At 37.0% G+C, this 24,956-nt stretch overlaps 2 protein-coding genes across 2 annotated transcripts in view; both read left to right on the forward strand.

Moving 5' to 3' along the window:
- The window catches only part of Hs6st (heparan sulfate 6-O-sulfotransferase), a 229,021-nt gene that overhangs the window by 200,816 nt on the left and 3,249 nt on the right, over positions 1-24,956 (forward strand). The window contains exons 5-7 of the mRNA XM_073079645.1: positions 428-510; positions 9,778-10,022; positions 19,830-20,014. Coding sequence (XP_072935746.1) covers positions 428-510; positions 9,778-10,022; positions 19,830-20,014 — 513 coding nt within the window. The remainder of the gene's footprint in view (positions 1-427; positions 511-9,777; positions 10,023-19,829; positions 20,015-24,956) is intronic.
- Positions 1-24,956, forward strand: part of CTL16 (C-type lectin 16) — a 445,139-nt gene that overhangs the window by 162,283 nt on the left and 257,900 nt on the right. The window lies entirely within an intron of this gene.

The following is a 24,956-nucleotide window of genomic DNA, read 5'->3' on the forward strand; positions in this document are numbered from 1 at the left end:
AGCCAAAAAAATTGTTAATACGCGAAATGTTTAAATTAATGAATGGCGGGAACTTAACTGCCAAATTAATATGAATAAAAGATTTTTTTTCTTAAAATTGAGGCTTTTCCTTTAGTTTGTCATTTATCATTACTTCCCAGATTTTGATCCTTATAAGCAACACTATCAGATAGTGGAATAATATAGAGGGTTTATTTTTTTTCAAAATGAACTCGTTCGATTCTCAGCTAGGAAAAAAGTTATTTTAAAAAAAATATGTTACAGTTTTAGTTTTTATCAAAATCGGCCTCGTAACTCCTTTCTGCATTTTTCACTAATCCTTATAGTTTCGGATTTGGCCCTGAAGGCCCGTTTGAAAAATTCACCCTGTATATTGTTTGTCATAGTCGTGTTGTCTACATGTAATACATGTGTTTTTTTTTGACAGGTACCTGTCGGAGTACCGTCACGTGAAGCGAGGCGCCACGTGGAAGGGTTCCCGCCACTGGTGTCAAGGGCGGACGGCCACCGGTGAGTGACACTGATCTAGCGCGTAAATAGCTCTAGCCGCTCTAGCTACACATTAGATACACATCGCGGGGGAGTGCGTTGAGCGTAATGTCACAACTTGTTAACAGTTGTAGTATTGTGTTTTTTGGCTTGCAAACTGAATTCTTTTTTAGGCCTTTGATACAATTTAAATACTTTTACATCGGTAGCATCACTTTCGTATAATTTAGAAGATGGACTGAACGCATTTTAAACTTGGTAGAATCCTTGAAGATCGACCGGGAAAGTACCACCGCCACAGATACCTCTACTGTGAAGCAATTCTTGAATTTCGATGACTGGGTGTAGGTAAATGCCGGCTGGCCTATAAATGAAACGACCGTTTTAGGCTGCACCTAGACCTACAATAACATTGTACAATACTTTTTTAATGTACAATAAGATTGAAAGGCGCGTTGACGCCAAACAAACAATTATATCGTACAATAATACGAACTGCACAATGTTTTAGTGTTCAGTTGTAGAATAGTATTGATTGAGAATAAAAAATGTTTTGAGTAAAAATATTGCACAATATAATTGACCGTTTAGGCGGCCTCTTAGTCCTTATGAGTGGCAAGGAATCTGTGATCCACTTCAGATAGATCCCTCTTCTATGTGAAGTTAGTTTCAGATATGCGCAGCAGTGACCACTTAACAGATAGACTGCATGCGTTTGCCACTTCAATTTTAAAAAAGAAAATGTATGTCCTCAAGAATCCCATTTCATAAAGTACCCGAAGTAACCTTACAAAATAAAAATGAACAAAAAGATTTCTTGACAGATTAACCACGCGTGTCTGGATTTGATTTTATCTCAGTATCCTTGCGTGAAGAGCGGCTACTGTGTCACACCTCTAGAGCTGCTTACGATAAGCATCGCTTATTTTTTCGTGTTTTATCCTCTCCGTTATCCGTATAAAGTGACTGACAACAGGAATAAACAACACAATAGTATTAAGACTTGGTGGTCTATAAGAATACATAGTATAGTATATTGTACATACTACAATGAGTCGAACCTCAGACTACCATCATCAAACTTATATTTTCTCGATAAGCGGGATTCGTCCTTCTCAGTATCGATGACGGAACAGTTCGTGCCACCGTTCTTGGTGCTTGTAATCTCGAAAGTTCCCTTTTAGCCGTCTTTTACGACAGGCAGGGGATACTGTAGCTCTACTGATCTCGAAAAGGAACCAAATCGTCGATCGCGGATGCTAAAAGTAGCAAATACTTCTTGAACACACCTCGTATGCTAAGGGCCTGGGATCCAAGGGCCTAAAAGGATCATGTGGACTTGTCAAGCGGATATCTCCGACTTGATAGCCATGTGAACAGGCTCCAAATAACCCCATATCAATCGATTTGTATTCGTAACGGATTCGTTAGGTGAGTTCTGCTGACGTTTCCCGCGGAACTTGTAATTTGGCCTAATTTATCAATATCCGCCCTTAAGCCCTTCATGTCAGCAACGTGCTTTTGTCGGTAGGTGTTTATTTTGGTTGTGTAGTATTGAAATTAGTTGTTATTGATATATAGTAAATCTAGTTAGTTTTTGTAGTGAATATAAAATGACGAAGTACAAATGACGAGTGATTTTCTTGAACATAGAGAATTAAAATCGACACAACAAAAATGTTCAATCGGAAACCACAAAACATTAGGTACCGATACTATGTTAATAGCATACAATCGCTTTAGTTCTATCTACTGACAGCCACATGAGTACTTGCAAGTATTATTCACTTTGGCAGCACCGGCTGGGTGGCGGATTACTCCAAGTTTTGCCATTATACGCCTAATGGACGAACAATTGCCCTTACAAGTAGCCGTTTCCTTCTTGCGGTCGACTCCCACGCTCAGTTTGAGAACATTTTTTGTGGACGAAAGCGAAATATTGCTAAAGGGATTATGGGCTGTTTAATATGTCGCAAAAGTTGAAACTTCTGGGCATGCGTCCAGTTCTAAGAATTTCTATAATCACGTTTTGATTAGTTTAGTGGTTGAAACTCTGCTGTTTATTCCCAAACACACCTCTGTTGTAAAAATTGTGTGCGTTTTATAAAAAATATGTACCAGAAACTGTTATACTCGTATCAATGTTGTGAAGGGAAAAATTGTGAGGAAGTCCAAAACTTCTGGAAATTCGAGCCCATTTATTTGTAGATTCGAGGTTTTACTATAACATTGGTGATTGCACTTGATCTGCTCTTTCTAATCTGATTATCTTCTGAAGGAAACGCTGAATCGAAACTCACAATCAACCAGCGAGTAATCTGCTTTTAGGTGTCAACTATCAGTTGGTTAATCAAAGTTTAATTCAAGTTTCAATTAAAATTTCGACCAATGGAGTAGTTCATATATAGTCAAGTTTTCTATAGACTTTTCATAATTACACTTTTCACATTTATAAATGATCATTTATAAATGATTTATTACATGACTAATTAGCATTTATAAATGATCTCCGAGATCTCCTAGAATTACAGTAACTGAACTGAACAATTTACCTTTATTATCGGTATTTTATGGCGAAATTTAATACCTAAAACGAATAGAATTGCAAGTTCGGGTTGCGGGAGTTATCTGAGAAAATACACTAACGTTTGTCGAAAGAAAGCAATAGTCCACATTATAGTACTCTACTCTACTTTGATTGATTCACTCCCTCTATCGACATTTATATAACAATAGGCTACATTAAAATAAATTTAGACGAGGAAACGGTTATTCTTGGGTTGATATCGTTCTAATAATACACCCTCTTTATTTATGACGCTTGACAATTTAAATAATGGGCCGTTTATATGAATAATGGGCCTCATTGTGTCGGTGCAATTAAGTTATCTTTCAACGCTACTTTGTAACTTTTCAAAGGGTGAGTTTCGTGCGGTGCGACGCGCGTCCGCGGACTGCGATTTTGGCTTTATAGCACACAAAGGAGTGAATACTTTATGTTGGTCTCATAGTTTTTCTGACTTTACATCTGTACTCTGTATTTGTATTGTTTGTGCTTTCACAAAATTGAGGTTAAATAAAATTGAAGCATTGTACGAAAAGAAAACACGATTTTAGGGTTTTTAAAATTATGCAAAGGCAAACAAAAATGTAGTCTCTATTCTTGTTTAGACTTGAATTGTAGCGTGTTATGCGCGTCCACACGCTCATCAAACCTTAATAAGTCGTTACAAATGTATTATAAATATATAAATCGTTATAAATATCAAACATGTGTATAGAGAGGTAGATTTGGTTTGTGTACGTTTGCAAGCGCTTAAAGCAAACCCGATAGTATCGTTGAATGTTTTGGCACAAGTCAAAGGGATTTGCCGCAAGCGCTCACCGCGCGTCCTTGCGTTTGTGCGTGTGTAGAGCGACTTTAAAGTTTGCAGCAAATGCCAGACATGCAGAAGCTACATTAGAAGTGGGTTCACCTCAATGTAACCACAAGAAGCTCTATAGTCCGCGCCAAACTGTTAGTCCGCTTTGAAGTTATTGCGAGCAGGTGTAGTTATACAATTTGCTATGGCGACGCAATTCTTTCTATATTTAGAGCGTACTAGCAGTTTTACGCGGGCTATCATCATCATCATCAACCCATTACTGTCCCACTGCAGGGCACGGGTCCATCCTCTCATAATGAGAAGGATTAGGCCATGTTTTCCTTCACCGTTTCGCAAGTGATAATTAATTTCTAATACGCACTTAACTTTGAAAAATCAGAGGTGCGTGCCTGGGATTTGAACCTCGGACCCCTCGATCGAGAGGCCGAGTTTCTTAACCACTAGGTTATCACTGCCTTACGCGGGCTATACCACCTTTAAAATAATTGCATTCGCCTAGTCAACCGCAAATTACACCGTTCGGAAGTCCGCCTATCCGCGCGAACAATTGAAACATACTCGTAGTTTTGTTTCAAAATTTCTTTCAAAGGGGTGAATTCTCAACAACCCAGTTCGGAGTGTGTTCATGCATATTTTAAAATACAAAAATAGTTTCCATAAAAGCTTTATACTTATCTCTTTTGCATTTTCGTAATTCGTAATGTTGTGTCGTTAACATCTGTCTAATGTAGAAATTCAAAATGCATCAGAAACTTACAATATTGGTACTTTGTTTTGATGGTTAGTAAGTTTATGTGAAATGGGACGACCGTATAAAATCATGATTTTTCTGGGGTTTTCTAATATTGGCGAGCTATGTATCATATAATGATAATTACATAAGTAATGTTACGTTATGTAAAGAGTATTGGCAGCAAGTATTGGGTTGGGATTTTGAACACATGTGTCTAAAAATTATTTATTATTTGAAATTATATATTTTCGTTTTTTTCAGCTTCCAAATATACTTTTTTATTTTAATTTTCTAAACAAAACACTTTAATAATATGGTAAAAATGTAAATCAAAGTTATAAAGTCTAACACAAAAAGTAATATCGTTCGACTTGTTTTATACCGATTTCGAAAAAGGCGGATATTCAGCTATATGTATTTTTTGGCCTTTACTGATTATTTTACACCAAATATGTTACCTATTTCAAAATCAGTATTAAAAGACCTATTTTCAAATCTTATTTCTGTTTAATCCTTTCACAAACTCCGATAGTGCTAGAGTACCTAATCCTGAATAAGGAAACACTCCAGTTCCACAATTCACCGTGAACAATTGAAAGGTAGTTTCGTTTCTGAATTTTCTTTCAAAGGGGTGAATTCTCAACAAGCCAGTGGGGTGTGTTCGTGCATATTTAAAATGCGAAACTTTCCGTATACAAGTTTCTGAAATTCTAAAATTCTGCGTGAAATTCTTTCGTAACTTCCATGATCGATTGTGTTGCGAGCGTGCAGGCCACCTGATGTATAGTAATTGTAAATGGAAACTGATTATTAATACTCAATCTATGCAATGATTGAGCAACAAAGACCGAAATTTCTCAATTTTAATAGAAGAATTTGGCAGGATAAAATTGAATCGATTGTTTATTAATAAAGGCTGATAATCAACCTCAGATAGGATTCAAATCTTAACTACGTCGGATGCGCAAATATGGATAAGCACAGATGTTTTTACTTATACAATTAAAATCAAAATTTTAAATTTTCACTTTATATTTTTATTTTTACGTGTAAGGAATGTGTTCCACAATACACCGTGAAAAATTGAAAGGTAGTTTCGTTTCTGAATTTTCTTTCAAAGGGGTGAATTCTCAACAAGCCAATGGGGTGTGTTCGTGCATATTTAAAATGCGAAACTTCCGTATACAAGTTTCGCGTGAAATTCTTTTGTAACTTCCATGATCGATTGTGTTGCGAGCTTGCAGTCCACCTGATGGTCTGTTGTTAATACTCAATCTATCCAATGATCTGACAATAAAGATCGAATTTTGACAATTTCTGCCTACTAGAAATTGTCAAATTTTGGTCGATTCAGAGTAAACATTGGATAGATTGATTATTAATAAAGGCTGATAATCAACCCCAGATAGGATTTAAATCTTAGCTAAGGTTGGATGCACAGATGGATTTTCCTTTACGTTTTTCTGTGTGAATGTGTTGACTTCTTGTTGATTAGTCCATAGGTAGTGGAACCGCAAATGAATACCGTCACAATGATTTTAAAAAGCATTTTTTGATATCGATCTACTGTGAACAATAAAATCCGAGTCTATGTAAGATTTTGTTACGCTAAAGGCTACCTTGAGGATTAAGTAAGTACGCCTCATACTGTCCCTGTAGTACCGGGAATAGGGCTACGGTATCCCCTGCCTGTCGTAAGTGGCGACTAAAAGGGGCTTCCGGGGTTGTGGGTGGCAAGAGTGGGAGCCCGAACCGCCCGGCTAGCGAGCCCGGGAAGGACGGCGGTATGTGTGGTCGCATTCCGTCGTATACACTAGACGGTGTGGTGATACAAACTCGCCTGGGCGGAGCCCGACGGGGCAGTGCGCTAAAAGGACTCTGGTCGCGTTCCTTTGGAGATCCCGGAGTCCTCTACGCAGCGCTGAGGATGGCCACCGGGGGGTTTTAGTGTGATAAAAGTCCCACATAACCCCGTGTCGCTCCCACGGCACCGGGTACCGTTTGAAGGTTTCTCCCTCGAGAAAAAAGTGGTAGCTTTATAGGTGGTAAAGCCCTTTGTGGTTCCACTCCGGCGGCACCACCGCCACACCTATTTCTGCCTTATAACAGCAGTGTTAAGCGCTGCTGTATTCTGGTTTGAAGGGTGTAGTAAGGGAGACATATTTTTCCAGCTTAGTCCTTAGGGGTAGCGGCGCATCTGTGGCCGACCTCAGGTAGGAATATCTAATCCTATCTGGGGTTGATTACAGATGTTCGTGGGCGACAGTAGCTACTCGTACTTACTATCAGGTGGACTGCATGCTCGTCTGCTACTTCTAATTTATAAAAAAAAGAAAAACGCCTCATACAAGTGTATCTCTTACCACACCCTTCGCTTAAAACAGCTACTATTATAAGGCAGAAATATTGTTCAGAAGGCATATTTAAAACGCAACTTTCCGTATATAAGTTTCGCGTGCAACTTCCAAAAGTTCTATGATCGATAGTGTTTCGTGCGAGTATTCGTAGTTGTTTGTCTTTGATAGTAGATTTGGGGGTTTGTGGTGTTCGTGTGTTTTTGGAATTGGTACCTGGTAACTTAGTGTATATTTTTTGGACACGTAGCTGTGTTGTAATTAACAAAAAAAATACAGTGGTGGTGTGGTGGTTTACCGCCGCAATTGAATAATTCTACCACCTTTAAAGTAATTGTCCGTTATATAGGACGCGTCAAGTTTTCTGCCACGAAAGAAAGGTGTGACGTCACAAATGCAACAGAGGATCTACCTCAAGCTGATCACAGATGGGTGGTTTTGCTTGTTAGTTATTGTTTATATATCCCATTTCTAGACACTGGACTCTCCCTACAAATGGAGGAAGCCTGGTGCATATTCCATCACGCTGCTCCACTGTCAATACGTGGAGAAAAGATCTTCAAATAAAAAATGAACGCAGTTATTTTAAATTTTCATTTATTTTAATAAATGTTAAAATAATAAACTCGTACACAATATTTTCACAGTCTGAACAATAAAATATTTAAATTCTGTTGTTTATTCAACAAAAGGGTACTGTTTGTTGATGAGTGTAAGTTAATTGAAAACATTTACTTTCTGAAGTAGGAGTTTGTGGCGTAGCGTTGCCACTACATTAATATAAATGTAACCTCAATTTATACATTTTACTACTCGTACCACTCGTCTTGATAGTATTATTGACACTTTTTGAAATTTGAACTTTTTGAATTTTGACATGAAGTACTTGGCTAAGTAATGTGGTGGTTGATTAATTTTAAGAATAATATTTTTACTACTACTACTACTACTACTACTACTACTACTACTACTACTATTACTACTACTATTACTGCTACTATTACTACTACTACTCGAGAGGACTAAGTTGCAACATCTGATTTACATAATACTTAAAAAATATAACATAAACAGATATCTTTTTATCCGATTGTGGAGGGTAATGTTATTCGAGTGTATGTACGAGTATATCCCATTCTTTGGCATGACCTGTAGTCCAAACGACTTGACAAATTTTTACATTTAAGGTGTCTTTGGACACGTCTAAATTGTGAGTGTGATATAGGCTACATTACTTCCTATTCATCAATTAATTCTAAGTGCAGTGATAGCCTAGTGGTTAAGAAACTCGGCCTCTCGATCGAGGGGTCTGACGTTCAAATCCCAGGCACGCACCTCTGATTTTTCAAAGTGATGTGAATATTAGAAATTAATTATCACTTGCTAAGCGGTGAAGGAAAACATCGTGAGGAAACCGCATACCTAAGAGATTAAAAAAACCTCAGAAGTATGTGAAGTCTACCGATACGCACTTGGCCAGCGCGGTAGACTATTGCCTAATCCTTCTTATTATGAGAGGAGACCCGTGCCCAGCAATGGGACAGTAATGGGTTGATGGTGATGATGATGAATTAATTTTAAGCAGTTGGGTTTTTTAATTTTATAAAAAATACTTTTAATTACCATATTCTTCAAACTAAAACACAACAGCGCTTAGCACTAGTTATTCTAAGGCAGGAATGTCTATGGCGGCGGTACCTGGAGTCGAACCCCGAAGGGTTCTACCTTCGAAATTTTTTTTGCAAAATTATGTCAGGCATTTGTAAATATGAGTGTTGACCGAGTTCCATACCTGAATGTATTTGCATCCACACAAGTTTAATGACGAATACTGCGCCCAACCTCATTATGGCCGTTGTAATCATTATGATAACTTCTCCACTTTCTCATTATAGATCTCGTTATTAAGCCAGATCTTTCTTTAATTATATCTGTGCTTATTTTATTTATTCGAATGCGTTAAAAAATACAGGTCACGAAGTAATCTAATCATAGACTTGTCCACATTTTTTCACACTTTTATTAGCTTGACCTATATGTATGTAACGGAATCTTTGAACTCGATTTTTACCCACTTTGACAATATTCGATAAATTTAATAATTTTATCCCATTCTTCTCATCAAGACCGTCAGGTTTAACTATTTCTTTGTGCGATTTTAGCATGGTTTTTAGTTCTTTAACTATAATTATTATTTTATGTTCCGCTGCTTGGCAGGAGTCTCTGACTTCAGTTGGAAGGCCTAGTGTATAGTGATATGAATGTTGATCTTAACGTGAGTGGCATGGGTTCAGAATTTTGATCAATGATTGTTACAAGTTATGTGCGTTTCAAGAAATAATTATCACTTACGGTAAAGAAGAAAATAAAAACATTGTTAAAAACCTGCCTACTAGCTTATGAGCTGCATTGTATTCTCGAAGTTGTCCAAGGTCCACAAAAATGAGGAAATCTAACATCACATACTTTGTCTATTCAGTGGGGTTACTACCATCTCTTAAAACAATATTATTTTAATCATACTTTTACTTTTTTTGCAGGAAATTTAACCTTTTAAGCAAAATATGACCATTTCAGTTGGTTTTATACAATGGATAAGCGAAAAATTAATAAGGGTTTAAGTTTGTTCAACTGTGTATGACGGAATATTTTACTGTTTTAAGGAGGAAATAAAACTTTCCTAAACTATGATGGTTTTTAAAAGATGGTGGTAGGCCCCCTCTATTGTCTTGTGAAAATGTCATTTGTTACTTACTGCGTAAAGCTGTCAGAAATATTATTTATCCATAGTTCTAATCCTTTCTTCTTGTTCTAGCGTCGGAAGTGCCACCGTGCTACTCCGGCGAGTCGTGGCGCGGCGTCACGCTCGAGGACTTCGCGTCGTGCCCGTGGAACCTGGCGAACAACCGGCAGACCAGGATGCTGGCGGACCTGGCCCTCGTCGGCTGCTACAACGGGACCTTGCGGCACAGGTCCGCTGAGAGCGACCGCGTGCTGCTCGCATCCGCTAAGCGGAATCTCGCCGCCATGGCGTACTTCGGGCTCACGGAGTTTCAGAAGGTGAGGAAAGCTTTTTTTTTTGAAGGTGGTAGAACCCTATGTGGTTCGACTCCGACGGCACCACCGCCACACCTATTTCTACCTAATAACAGCAGTGTTAGGCGCTCCTGTGTTCCGTTTTGAAGGGTGTGATAAGGGAGACATACTTCTTCGAGGCGTTCCAGCTTTGTCCTCAGGGGTAGCGGCGCATCTGTGCCCGACCTCAGGTGGGAATGTCTAATCCTATCTGGGGTGTATTACATATGTCCATGAGCGGCAGTAGCCACTTACCATCAGGTGGACTGCATGCTCGTCTGCTTATAAAAAATATATATGTCGAAGAAGGACGGCTCTCATCGACATCATTGATAGAATCTATGGGTTTTGTGGGCGTTGTCATAGGGTAGATGCAGGCACAAATACAGTAATCACAGTATTTATTGTTCTTAATATGGAATTACAAAATAACTATACTATACTACTACTATTACTTTACAAACAAAGGATTTGAGCAGCAGGTTCAAGGTAGTGACTACACGCTCCAAAGCACAACGAAATAATGATCCACCTCGATCACTCACATCAGTTCTTATCCATGTTTCCCCACCGCGCCGCCACATACCTCGACTCCACTAGAGACCTCTTAAAGGTCTCTGCTCTGATTATAATACGAAAGCTATACAAAGACTTCGATTGATCAAGTACCAATAACATTACTAAAATACTAAAGTAACAGTATAGCTAAAGCTATATTAAATAACTCTGACTCTTCCTCCGACACGGCTATCCTGACGCTTCACACGTCCTCGTGTGACCTTGAAGGATGAGTGCAATTGTTATCTGAAATGAAACATATTTATTTTGGTAAAACTGTATGGTAGGAATGACCTCGAACGGGGACCACATCTGATCAAAAGGAGACCAGAGTATCCACCGACCAGGTCGCGCGGATTTGGGTAGGCCTATGTCCAGCAGTGGACTTTCAAGGCTGATAGATGGATGGTTGGAGAGTTGTATGGTTAAATATTAAATAACGAGTCTCACGACACTCAGTTACATTAAGCAATGCTTTCACCCTTCACCCTTTGTTGATTTATTGGCACCCATACATTTGACCATTTAAACAATCTTAAAACAAAAATATTGCAGTTAAAGTGTAATCTTAAGTGGGGTCTTAAAATGTTAATGATTAAGAAATTCTCGAAACGTTAAAAACAGGACGCCATATCACTCGAAATCTGTCACGGAACTTAGCCAAAGTCATAAACTAACCCCAACTTGGTTTTCAAGTGGCATTTCTATATTATGAGGTGCCAAATGCCAATGTGTTAAAAATTCTTGGGAGTTTCTTTCCTTTCAAGACATAAGTGGTTATAAATTTGCTCTCTATGACCCTCAATATTATAAAATAAAGAATGTTGTGTTGTGACGATGCATACCTAGCCACTTTACACTTATACTTAATCAATGACTGGTTCTTATTACATTTAACAACCGAGAGTTCAAGTCGGTATAAATTGCCCCGTAATGTTTTACTTAACTGTATCCCAAATCAATAAAACGTATATACACTTTATGTAAGCAATGAAATACTTCCAAGTACCAATGGTCAAAATAAACTTATTCGTTCAACTATTGTACAAAAGAAACATTTACCTACACCAAACAATTTTCTATATAATCGGGGCACAAGTAATCTTCCCCTCAGTTAAACAGCCACCACGTCTATTTAACTTATACATAAATATAATTAAAACAGTCTATTAAATGGCCAACTCGCCTATTTAACAAATATATCCACATAATACAACCAGTCCGTTATATAGCCACCTCGCTTATTTAACAAATATATCCACATAATACAACCAGTCCGTTAAATAGCCACCTCGCTTATTTAACAAATATATCCACATAATACAACCACTCCGTTAAATAGCCACCTCGCTTATTTAACAAATACATCCACATAATACAACCACTCCGTTAAATAGCCACCTCGCTTATTTAACAAATATATCCACATAATATAACCACTCCGTTAAATAGCCACCTCGCCTATTTAACAAATACATCCACATAATACAACCACTCCGTTAAATAGCCACCTCGCTTATTTAACAAATACATCCACATAATACAACCACTCCGTTAAATAGCCACCTCGCTTATTTAACAAATATATCCACATAATATAACCACTCCGTTAAATAGCCACCTCGCCTATTTAACAAATACATCCACATAATACAACCACTCCGTTAAATAGCCACCTCGCTTATTTAACAAATACATCCACATAATACAACCACTCCGTTAAATAGCCACCTCGCTTATTTAACAAATATATCCACATAATATAACCACTCCGTTAAATAGCCACCTCGCCTATTTAACAAATACATCCACATAATACAACCAGTCCGTTAAATGGCCACCTCGCCTATTTAACAAATACATACACATAATACAACCAGTCTTTTAAATGGCCACCTCGCCTATTTAACGTGTACAATATATATTTTTTATCTCTACGCCATCCCTTAAAGTCTTCTGAACGATCATATCGCCGTTAGAAAACTTTCACTTCGCTTACACAGCCTTCGCGCCGTATTGGCTACTATCATGGTATTTGGACGATCATATTGCTGTTAAAAAGCATTTACCTCGCTTGCATAGCCTCCACGACGTATACCCAAGTATTGCCTAAGTATATTCATCTTATTTGAATAGTCATATCACCTTTAGAAAGTATTAACCCGCTTAGTTAGTCAAACCTATATACTATTTTTATAGTACACTACGCTATAACTGATACACTTACGCTACTAACATCTATCAACGCTACTAACAAAACCCAGTGGACTGTTGGTAAAATTAAGGCCTTTGTTATTGTTACTTCTTCTTCTAAGGTTATATTTTAAAACCTCGCGCTTTGACATTTAAATAAGTCATATTTGCCCATTATATTTGCTTACTGTACAAGAAAAAAAACATATTTGAAATACATGTACGATTGTCATTATTGCGATTTTGTAGACACCACATAGAAGTTAAGAACTCGGTAGGTTACTGCACGAAGTGTTCCTTCACGACAATAGTAAGCGATAAATAATTTCTAATACGCACAAAACTTCTAAAAACTAAAAGGTGCGTGCCTGGAGTTGAAACCTAGGTCCCAGCGATCGAGAAGCCATGCTTCAACCCTGCTTAACAATGCTTTTCTTAAATATTTTATAATCATAATCCCATACTATAACTTATTCTTATTTATAGACATGGATTTTTTTTTTTTATAATTATTAATACTTAGCTAGCCATATGTGTTTAAACACGTTACCAACAAATAAGCAGGGCAGCAATTGTACCATGAAAACACGCTAGACTCGAATTTGTAAAATTGATAACTTTAATCCAAATCAATCAAAATTGTATAGTTATCAATTACTAATTTTGATAAAAAGAAATTGAATGCTTTAGTCTCCAAAACAAATACCAATCCAAACCAAATAAAAATCCAAAAAAAAAAACGTATATAGCGACGACACTGGAAGCTCAATGTAAGCCCAAAAAGGTTTTTTTTTTTTTTTTTTTTATACTGTGCATTGGTAGGAAGATTTCTTATGTCGTTTATACTTCAAATGTACGAGATACATACGAGATATTATGTACAGTTAACTAATCGAAAAAAAAAATTCTAAGGAACAAATACACTTGTAATGATGTAAACAAGAACACAAGCAACAAAAAAGTAAGAATTATGTTATTTACGGAAAATTTTAAAGTCACAAAGAAATTATACAGTGTTTGTTTATAAATATTGTTATGTAGCGAATAATCTCTTTAATAAGTAATTTGACAACGCTTTTGACTTTTTTTTTTTTTTTTTTTTTTTGTTACATTATTCTTCAAAAATTCAAACTAGTTTATATCGACGAGAAAAAATAAAAGATATATCACATCCATTACAGTGTAATATTGACTATCATCACACCAATATCGCAGACATAATCTAGTAAAATATAATTAATATTGTACTGTCACGTTTCGTTTTGATGCGATAGGTGAGCATTTACTTGAGGACACCTTTTATAATAATAGTTTGAAAAATATTATTTTGGATCAAATACTCTAGGAACTCTCAAAATTTAATCCGAATCTTAGTTATTTTTATATTATATAGCGGCGCTAATTTTATCGCATAATCTGTTCGTTTATCAACAACACTTACAACCCGACAATTTTGCTAAGATTTAAGAGTCTAATTTTTAAGTTACCCGTATAACCCTACTACCTACTCGTAAGTTAACATCAACCTATAATGTGTAAATCTCCCAAGAACAGTAAGTATATTACTGTTAATATTGATTGAAATATCACTGTCTTATTCGATAGGTCTCGACATATCAAAATACAACAGCCAACGTCTTATTCATTTAACTTACTAATCTATGATTTAACTATTATATTTATGTAATCAAAATTATATCTAACTCTTATGTTAATAACAGACATTCAATCCAGATGTGGTTATTTAAACTTTCTTCAGCTTTTTTTTTTTTTTTTAGCTTAAAATACAATTATAACGTCATAAACACTCATAAGTACTTAAATGTATTTCACAATAAGATGCAAGAATCTACATTTTTTATCATTGTATCAGGTATTTTAATTTCTGGCCATTATTTCTCTATTTTTAACTTAATTGGTATCAGAATCAGAAACAAAATGAATATTGCTCACCAAATTGTGTGAAGAACTCGGGCTTTATACAACACACGTTCATTCGTGTACTATGTCCTATACAGTCAGATGAAAGGTTTTACTTGTTTTTAGCTGACCATAATCTCCAACTGCACGTTCTTATATGAAATTCAGCGGCACGCTTATATCATCAGGTGACTTGTAGCCTCGTCATAGCCATCGTCGTATTGAGGCACTTGGAATTTCGAACATAGTGTAGTTTTCCGTTGGTTTAACTGAAACATTTATAACAGCTATGACAACAAATAACAAATTGTCCACAAGCTAATAAAAAATGTAAAATCTGGGATAAGATTAAGGTCCTATATTGTAGACTTTCATATTTTTCTACAAATAAAATGTCACGTTACAAAGGAACGAACTAATAACATATAATTTGTCCTGAATGGACTAAATTATTTTATTTTATCTAAAATGATCTGTGCTGTAGTAATTATATCATATAACCCATATCGCATAAACATATGGACAACGAAACACTCACAACATTGTAAAATATCACATATAATCGAGAGAAAAAAAAATCTTAAAATTTTACAATCTTTATGACAGAATCTTTCATAGTAACACTCAAAAAATAAAAGAGAGAAAAAAAAATACTCCCCTGACTTCAGCTGTTCATCAACCAAACAATCACAGGTTGCACCTCCTCAGGATGAAACTCAGGTGATGTCTTTAGACCAACTTTCGCAAGTTGCGCAGCTCCTCCACAAGTAATTTGTTATTTTACTATTTGTCGTTGAACACCGCCGCCGTTATTTGTTACACTCAATTCACTTAAGTCTTTTGTGCCTGCACAGATCCCACTTCTGATGTCGGAGAAGGACGGCTCTCATCGACATCATTGATAGAATCTATGGGTTTTGTGGGCGTTGTCATAGGGTAGATGCAGGCACAAATACAGTAATCACAGTATTTATTGTTCTTAATATGGAATTACAAAATAACTATACTATACTACTACTATTACTTTACAAACAAAGGATTTGAGCAGCAGGTTCAAGGTAGTGACTACACGCTCCAAAGCACAACGAAATAATGATCCACCTCGATCACTCACATCAGTTCTTATCCATGTTTCCCCACCGCGCCGCCACATACCTCGACTCCACTAGAGACCTCTTAAAGGTCTCTGCTCTGATTATAATACGAAAGCTATACAAAGACTTCGATTGATCAAGTACCAATAACATTACTAAAATACTAAAGTAACAGTATAGCTAAAGCTATATTAAATAACTCTGACTCTTCCTCCGACATATATGTATGCATGCAGTCCGCTGGTACCGTTGACATCTGTAATGAAAGCCAGATAAGATTAGAGTTTTACCTAAGGACGACAACACAACGTTACCCCTGGCTATATTGGAACGCTACGGATATGTATGTCCCCCTTACCGCATCTTTCAAACCGTAACACATCAGTACTTAACACTGCTGTTTTAAGGCAGAAATAGTCGTGGTTTCAACTTCATATGTAATTTTATTTTATCATGATACCTAATAAGTAACATTAGTTGCAAAGCCTCTATCGATAAAGCGGCTAGACCTCCGAAAAATGGAAATGGTTTTAAAAGGTGCGCACATTAGCTCATATCTTTCTATTATACCTAGAGGTTAGATAGATTTTGTCTGAGTTACATTTTCCTATTTTACAAACACCATATTCCCGATTTTAAAATTGAGAGAATTCGCGTAGCACGTACCACTCTACGTGTTACCTCCGACACAACGACCGTATTCTGTGATTCAGCAAACATTTTAAAAAATATCCTCCCTCTCGAAACATATTCAATCTGCAAATTGCATTCGTCGATAACAAGAGCTCCATTCAATTGGGACATGATGCAAAAAGTAATGGTTGAAACTCGGTCGCCTCGGTCGACAGGTCAGAGGTTCAAATCCCAGGCACATCTGATTTTCCAAAGTTATGTGCGTATTAAAAATTATTTGTCACTTGCTTTAATGGTGAAGGAAGACATCGTGAGAAATCCTACACTTGAGAAATTTATAAAAAAATGTCAAAGGTATGTGAAGTCTACCAATACGCACTTGGTCAGCGCGGTGGACTATGGCGTAATCCTCACTCTGCAGACCCGTGCCCAGCAGTGGGACAGTAATGGGTTGACGACGACGGCATGATGTCGGCAAAAATAAAATGTAGAGATGACGATAGAAGTTATAATGGTTGAATGAGGCTTTGTTTTATCGAATCATTCGAGGTTTACGCGAGGATTACCCTTTTAAGAATGGAAGAGACTTTTCGCACTAATTTTGGAAACAATGGAGCCATTTTAAGTCTGAAACGCAAGCCATGCGGGTTTTTTGTTATAACCGATTGATTGTGATTCCTGTTAGCGAGGGCGATGATGAAATTTACTATTATAATAGACCTGAGTACACATGTAGGTACTAGGACTAAGTTGGAATGGAAGTTGGAACGGAACACAAAGCGCTTACCTATTAGGGAAAAACAGGTACGGCAGTGGTGCCACCGCAGTCGAACCATAATGGGTTCCACTATTTTCAGTTGCGAAAATGCAGAAAAGCATTTACGAATACCACTAGTATAGTATAAACTGCTAGTCCGCTCTGAATATAGAATTAATCCCATCGCCATAACAAATTGTATGACTATACCTGCTCGCAACAACTTCAGAGCGGACTAGCAGTTTGGCGCGGACTATACCGCTAAATCTAATCTTGAATAGTTCTACCTTCAAACACACAAGTACTATACAAATTCGACGTTACGTAAGTGTGTCAGTGCAACGTCCGCTGTGGCTAAGTGCACTATTATTTGCACTTAGCGCATTGTTCCCGGCAACGCCATCTGTCGATTGTTTCTATGAATGAATGTCGCTTCTAGGATTGTCTAGAATGTGTGCAACCAGGTCGATTGGTGCAAGTTAGTCGATGGTAAGTGCCATTATTTGCACGTGGCTCATTGTTTGGCGTACATTTGAGAATTTTTTACTCCTGGGTGCAAGAGAGTTGCTGATGGTTCACTCGGACAATAGTCACAGGGAAGTAACGGACTTAGGCAGTAGGGAGAGGTAGCTTGGGCATTCACGAGCGACAATTCATGTCGCCGACTGTTGTTATCCGGTGTCATCGTCCGTGGTCAATCGATAGTCGATGGCGACAGACGGCGATAGTGGAGGACTGTTGCCGATGGTCGCCTATTCACGCCGCCTATCATTAGCGACAACTGTCGCTCGCCAACCGTCGTCAACTTGGTCGACTGTAGTGTCCAAATAATTTACTTAGAAGGACAAAATTGATGTTTTGTTGTCATGTAACCACGAGAGATTTCGAGAGAAGTGGTTTCAAAATCGCTGAAAAACGCTTAAAATTTAACCTATTTGTAAAGTTATATAGATTATGATAATTTACTTTGAAGTAGACAACAACTCAATTTGTTTACCAGTTCAGTTAAATCAAAAACTTAACTGTAAATAAAACTTTGGTAGCACGTGATCTGGGTACAATTTTGGTTTTCCCGGAGTATTCGTGATTTGTATAAAACTTGTGAAATTCTGCTTTTGATGTAACAGAAAACGGACGTAATAATGTTTTTGTTTTCGTATTTGATAGTCAAGCGGTCCCATGTTCGAGTTCCAGGTAAGCACCTCTGATTTGGAAGAGGATCTCTTAATCGTCCCGTTACCAAGTGATGACATACGACGTCAGATGAATTGAAGAAGACAGCTGGAATAGGTTATATTTTGAAGGAATAGGATTGGTTGTAGTGGCGACAAAGAAAGGAAAGGAAAGGAAAGAATATGGATATGATTTGAAAATTAACTGATAAATAATTTGAAATTTTATTTTTGACTGAAAAGTATGAAAAATGTACAAATGATTTTTAATTCCGATTTTAAGGATGAAAGACCCAAATTCTTAAGGCTAGCACAAATAGCGATTGTGATAGTTTAGTACCGTGTAAAAACAAGTTTTCATGAGATATTCCTCTTGGAAACGTAATGGGTTTGTTTACCATGGAGCCACCATTTCAATCACCAGCTAAGTGTCATCTCATGAAATGTTTTCGCCATCCAAAAATAACAAACCTCTCTCCTCGTTGATAGTGCTAAAATGTGTTTATTTTCGTAGCATTTTGACAAAAATATAAGAGAATATTTGTACCGTTGTTGATTTTGGAAATAGCCCTGTGGGTTATGGATTTCGATCTCCGACGACATAAATAATTTTGGAAGTTTACAAAATATTTGGATGATTATAGGAAGTGTCAATAGAAATACATATACTATGAAAAAGAAATTTTTCAACAAAGTTCCTTATGACTTTCCTTATATTCCTTCCCTTCCCTACGAGTTCCCTACGACTACTTATATTATATTAAGAAAATGTCCGTAAAAATAATGAAACACATGGTCAGTTGATCACTAAAAAAATATTTGCGAAAAAATAATCTATACAGGGAATGAAAGTTAGTCATCAAATAAAACAGATAACACTACAGTACAACCTCATTTTCCAGTTTTTTCATCGCGTGTCTTTCACAGTGAAACCTTCTTAGTAGTAATTTAATATGTGCTCTTTGTAATACATTTTAATCCTATAAGATTTAGGTTAAAAGCGGGGAAAGCAAATCCTTGGTCTACTGTAGTGTTTCCATTTGCATTGTACTGTGGCTTCTGAACCCAGCTTTGTATCGGGTTTCCTTCGGTTTTCCATTCATTTGTATAAAAGAAACTTGATTCGAGTAAAAATAGTACGTCATTTATTTATTTTAGTTGAATCGTGTCTATATTTTAAATGTGTATATTTTAAATGTGTACAAAAACGAATTGAACGAGTAATTATCAATGTTTTTAAATTATTTATTGAACGGTTTAATGTATAATTTTAAACACATAATTACATTCAAGACCAAAAAGTTAACTTCATTATTATGAATTTAAGTCAAAGTATGTAGTGAAATAGATATTTAATTTATATTGCTTATGAAATATTATTGTTGTATTATTTATTCATAATGATAATATCAGTAATGTTGTTATATCGCTTAATAAAATGATAACGATTGTTCTTTTGTCCTAGATATCCCAATACGTGTTTGAAGAGACATTCAACCTGCGCTTCGCTGTGCCGTTCACGCAGCACAACGCGACAGTGTCGGGCGCCACACTGGCCGCGCTCACCCCGGCTCAAGTGACCCACATCAAACGGCTCAACTCCCTCGACTTAGAGCTGTACGAGTTCGCCAAAAACCTCATGCTCAAAAGGTTGGTACCGTGTAGTTACTTCATGCAACACAATGCGACAGTGTCGGGCGCCACGCTACCCGCGCTCACCCCGGCTCAAGTGACCCACATCAAACGGCTCAACTCCCTCGACTTAGAGCTGTACGAGTTCGCCAAAAACCTCATGCTCAAAAGGTTGGTACCGTGTAGTTACTTCATGCAACACAATGCGACAGTGTCGGGCGCCACGCTACCCGCGCTCACCCCGGCTCAAGTGACCCACATCAAACGGCTCAACTCCCTCGACTTAGAGCTGTACGAGTTCGCCAAAAACCTCATGCTCAAAAGGTTGGTACCGTGTAGTTACTTCATGCAACACAATGCGACAGTGTCGGGCGCCACGCTACCCGCGCTCACCCCGGCTCAAGTGACCCACATCAAACGGCTCAACTCCCTCGACTTAGAGCTGTGCGAGTTCGCCAAAAACCTCATGCTCAAAAGGTTGGTACCGTGTAGTTACTTCATGCAACACAATGCGACAGTGTCGGGCGCCACGCTACCCGCGCTCACCCCGGCTCAAGTGACCCACATCAAACGGCTCAACTCCCTCGACTTAGAGCTGTACGAGTTCGCCAAAAACCTCATGCTCAAAATGTTGGTACCGTGTAGTTACTTCACGCAACACAACGCGACAGTGTCGGGCGCCACGCTGGCCGCGCTCACCCCGGCTCAAGTGACCCACATCAAGCGGCTTAACTCCCTTGACTTAGAGCTGTACGAGCTCGCCAGAAACCTCATGTTCAAAATGTTGGTACCGTGTAGTTACTTCACGTAACACTACATGACTGTGTCGGCGCAAGGCTGGCCGCGCTTACCCCGGCGCAAGTTACCCACATCAAACGGCTCAACTCCTTGGACTTAAGACCGGTATGAGTTTCCCAAAAGCCTTATACCCAAAAGGTATATCATATATTTTTTTCAAGCAGTAAACTCATAGGGATAGAAGTCTCCCTGGTTGTCCTGACTCCAGATAAAACTATCCAAATTGGCCTTTAGAAAACAGTAGTAGCGTTACAATGATGATATAAGACAAAAATAGAGAGCCACTTCTATCTGTACAAATTTGAAACACTCCTATTTACATCAAAAATAGTTATAGTCGGCAATATTTTAACGTAATATCGCAATTGAACGATACGCATCCAACATTTGAATAATGTAGCACCTGTATTTTCCTTATTTTTATGCGGTCGTAAAGAATATACGCACAGAAACCGTAACATGAGACGTTTGGACTGACAAGCACGCAGCTCGTTGCGTGCTCGTAAAAACTTCATTCGCTCTGTCGCCGCTGATAAATTGGAAAGAATATCGGTTCAACAAGTCCTATTATTTTATATTTCGTTATTTAGATGTAGCTTAGGTTAGATGTAGATGTAGTGTAAGTTCCGGTAGTGTTGTTGAAGATAGAAGAAGTATGTTTATTTACTGTCGGTATACAGAACGTGATTAATTTTAAAATAATAATACTTTAGTTTCACTTCATCCGCTGTGTTGCCGCTGATAAATTGGAAAGAATATCGGTTCCACAAGTCCTATTATTTTTTTTATTTCGGTATTTAGATTTAGGGTAAGTTCCGGTAGTATATAGTTTGAAGAAAAATATAGTTTGTTTATTCGCTGTTGATATACAGAACGTGCTTAATTGTAAAATAGCATTTTAGTTCTTTGCGGTCGAACGGAAGAGTAATATTTACTGAGGGCAAAGAAAGAAAGAAACAAATATAAATGCGTGTTTTTATTCGCGTTCTAAATAACATAGCATGTGATTTTTTTTAGAATAACGATAATTTTATTTACCTATTTAGTCGCTGTCATTAATGCAGTGCATGCTAAATTTTAAAATTATATTACTTGCATAAACAAGTAAGGTGCATTGGGGCTATTTCGAAAATGGGTATATTCCGAAAGTGCAAAAAATCTACGAAACGCAGCAATATATTCCTGCTGGCAACATTAGGCAAAGCGCCATCTTAGATTTACTTGTCGCGACAGACGTTGCGAGTCGCTCGCACTAACATCACGCGAGTGTCGTCAAATTATTCAAGAGAAGTGATTTCGCGCCGAATTTTGGTGATTCGTAATAACCCCAAGATAGTTTTCTCGAAATCCTGGTAAGTTATTTCAATGTTTGTTTGTTTTTATGATAGGTTTTTGTTTTGTGCTTAATGATAATAGGAATATAAGGTTCCAACTGTGTTTTTTTATTTTTTTCTGATTTACCCCTCCGGGTTTATTTCGATATGATTGTTTCGCAATAACCCCACTTACGTTTTCCTACTGTAATTGTCAATAGTTCTCAAAGTGTATCGTTTTTTTGACCCGCGATGTAAAAATGACGGAATGTTCTAAGATTGACGTTTCTGTATGTGTGTGTGGTGTGTCTGTGGCATCGTAGCTGCCCAACGGATGAACCGAGTTTGATTGTTTTTTGTTTTCTTTGAAAGGTGAATTAATGGGAATGCTCTTAGATATGTGTGATGAAAGTTAGGTCGGGGGTTAATTAAAATTCTTAACTTTGTTTTGTACCATGTCGACTTTGCTAGTTATTTTTTTGGGTTGGGTTTGAAATCGGTATCCATAATGGGGGTTTGAGAGGTGGGGAGTGGTGAGGGAGTAGTGTAGAGTCACCCCCACTTTTCAGAAAATACCCTTACCCCCGCCTCACAATCCCCTATTACGGATACCGATTTCAAAACCGTAACCATTTTTTTCCCCTTAATACACTGCATGGTGTATAACGGTTCTGCAGTTGTATGTCTATGGTATTCCTCAGTTATTGCTTAATTATTGCATTTTTTGTGTTGACAAAAGTTATATCTTTTTTCAGTGTCATCATGCCTCGTACTTATTTAAAAAAGAAAAATAAAACATACACGTCTCAAGATTTAGCCACTGCCATACAGAAAGTAAGAAATGGGGAGCTTACCGCATATGCTGCTGCACAGAAGTACAAGATTCCAATGACCACTCTTCATGACCATGTCAAAACTAAAGATACTCTTAGACAGAATGCAGGTAGACCAATTGTTCTACCTTTAGAAGACGAAAAAAAGTTAGCAAGCACCATCATAGTCATGGAGAAATGGGGATTTGGGCTCTCAAGATCAGAAATATTGGAGATTGTGGCTGAATATGTGCGCGTGAACAATATTCAGACACCATTTAAGAATAACACGCCTGGACCAGATTGGTTTATCAACTTCCGAAAACGTCACGGTTTGTCCATCAAAAAAGCACAACCCGTAGAATATGTGCGAAGAAAAATGACAGATCCATTCGTCATTGCTGAATATTTTGATTTGCTGAATAAGACCTTACAAGATTTAAATCTTTTAGAAAATCCACAATCGATTTGGAACTTATAAAAATAAAAGTTGATCTCACTGAATTTTTGTTTTATTGTATTATTGACATTCTTTAAAAGACATTAAGAAAATAAGTAAGTACTTAAAAATAACTTTGTTTATTCATCGTGCAGTTTTAAATTTCCTAAAATCTCAAATGATATGTTGAGAACCACTGTCACGTATGTCTGAACATCAAGGTTTTTCTGGGGTAATTCCGTAATACAAAGTTATAGGAATTCAAATTAACGGTTATTATTTAAAAAACTTACAATATCAAAATCTATGGGGCAATTACGATGGAAAATGAAATGTAAACTCTGGCTGAAATGCAATAAAGGCGACTTTTGAATTCTTCCGGAATTACCCCGCGATAGTTCGCAATTATCCATTATGACCCAAAAATATGGTTCTTTATTTATAACACTTTCTTTAGCAAATCCAACGATATATTTAAAAATATAATTTATGCTTTTCAAAGGCTTTTCAATATCTATGCAGATCTAAAACAGTAAGACTCGTAAAATAGAGCATTCCCAAATAATCAAATGAAATGTTCACCTCTAGTCATCTCGCAGAAATTTCTATCGGAATTGCCCCAATGCACCTTAACAAATAATGAAAATAATATAATACAGGTACGGTATATATTATGATGCTAAATATGAAAGCTGTTTATTAAAATGTACGCAAAAGAATATGCAGGCGTAGTTTGTAGCACATGCAGCAAATATAACTGTAGCACTGTGGCTGGCAATCCACAAAAAATCTTCACTTTTATCTTGTACAATTAATCACTTTATAAATCATATTAAGAAATATTCTGAGAAGTGTATCAAGATCAAACTGGCATTTCATCTCGAAAAATCTTAAATTTAATGCGTGAATATAAAGCTGTCTCTTTTTGTCACTTATCACATCTAACAAGATCATTTTCGTTGACATCGCCTCAAATTTGTTGACGCTTACGAATGGATTTGCGTAAAAAATGTATTATAATAACTGCTAATGATGCGCTAGATCTTTTCAAGTAAGAACTTTAAAGTATTTTGCTTTGATATTTTTTTTTATAAGTATTATTTTGGTGTTACCGTTGTTAAATGCTAAATAAAATGCTATTGTCTGCTAGTAACTTTCTTATAATCTTCAAATTATTTTTGAGCATTATACATATTTTGAGCTCGCGAAATGAAATGAAATTAAAAATAGTTTATACCTCTCACAAAGAAGGTCTTATGTTAAATTACATGATTACAACATATGAATATCTTAAACCTTACGTAGTGAGAGACTGGTGCCTATTGTAGGTAAGAAATACCAGAATCACAGGTCACCAGTCCCCTCGCGGGATACACTCTCTGCCTAAAAAAATAATAGCGTTATGCAATTGATAGATTTGGCGTTATATTTGTTCAAGGCTGAATAAATTGATCCTATTGTCTAGTAAAAAATATTCTGGTAGACTTCAAATTATTTTAATTGAGCATTACATTTTGACGTCAAGCATTGTATTTATTGCCCATAAAGACAATATAGCACTGAGTTTTGATTGATTGATAGACTACAAATTGGTTTTT

Source organism: Epargyreus clarus, unplaced genomic scaffold, assembly GCF_041222505.1.
Source record: "Epargyreus clarus isolate Ecla_fem2 unplaced genomic scaffold, WU_Ecla_fem_2.2 ptg000014l, whole genome shotgun sequence".
Taxonomy (NCBI): Eukaryota; Metazoa; Arthropoda; class Insecta; order Lepidoptera; family Hesperiidae; genus Epargyreus; species Epargyreus clarus.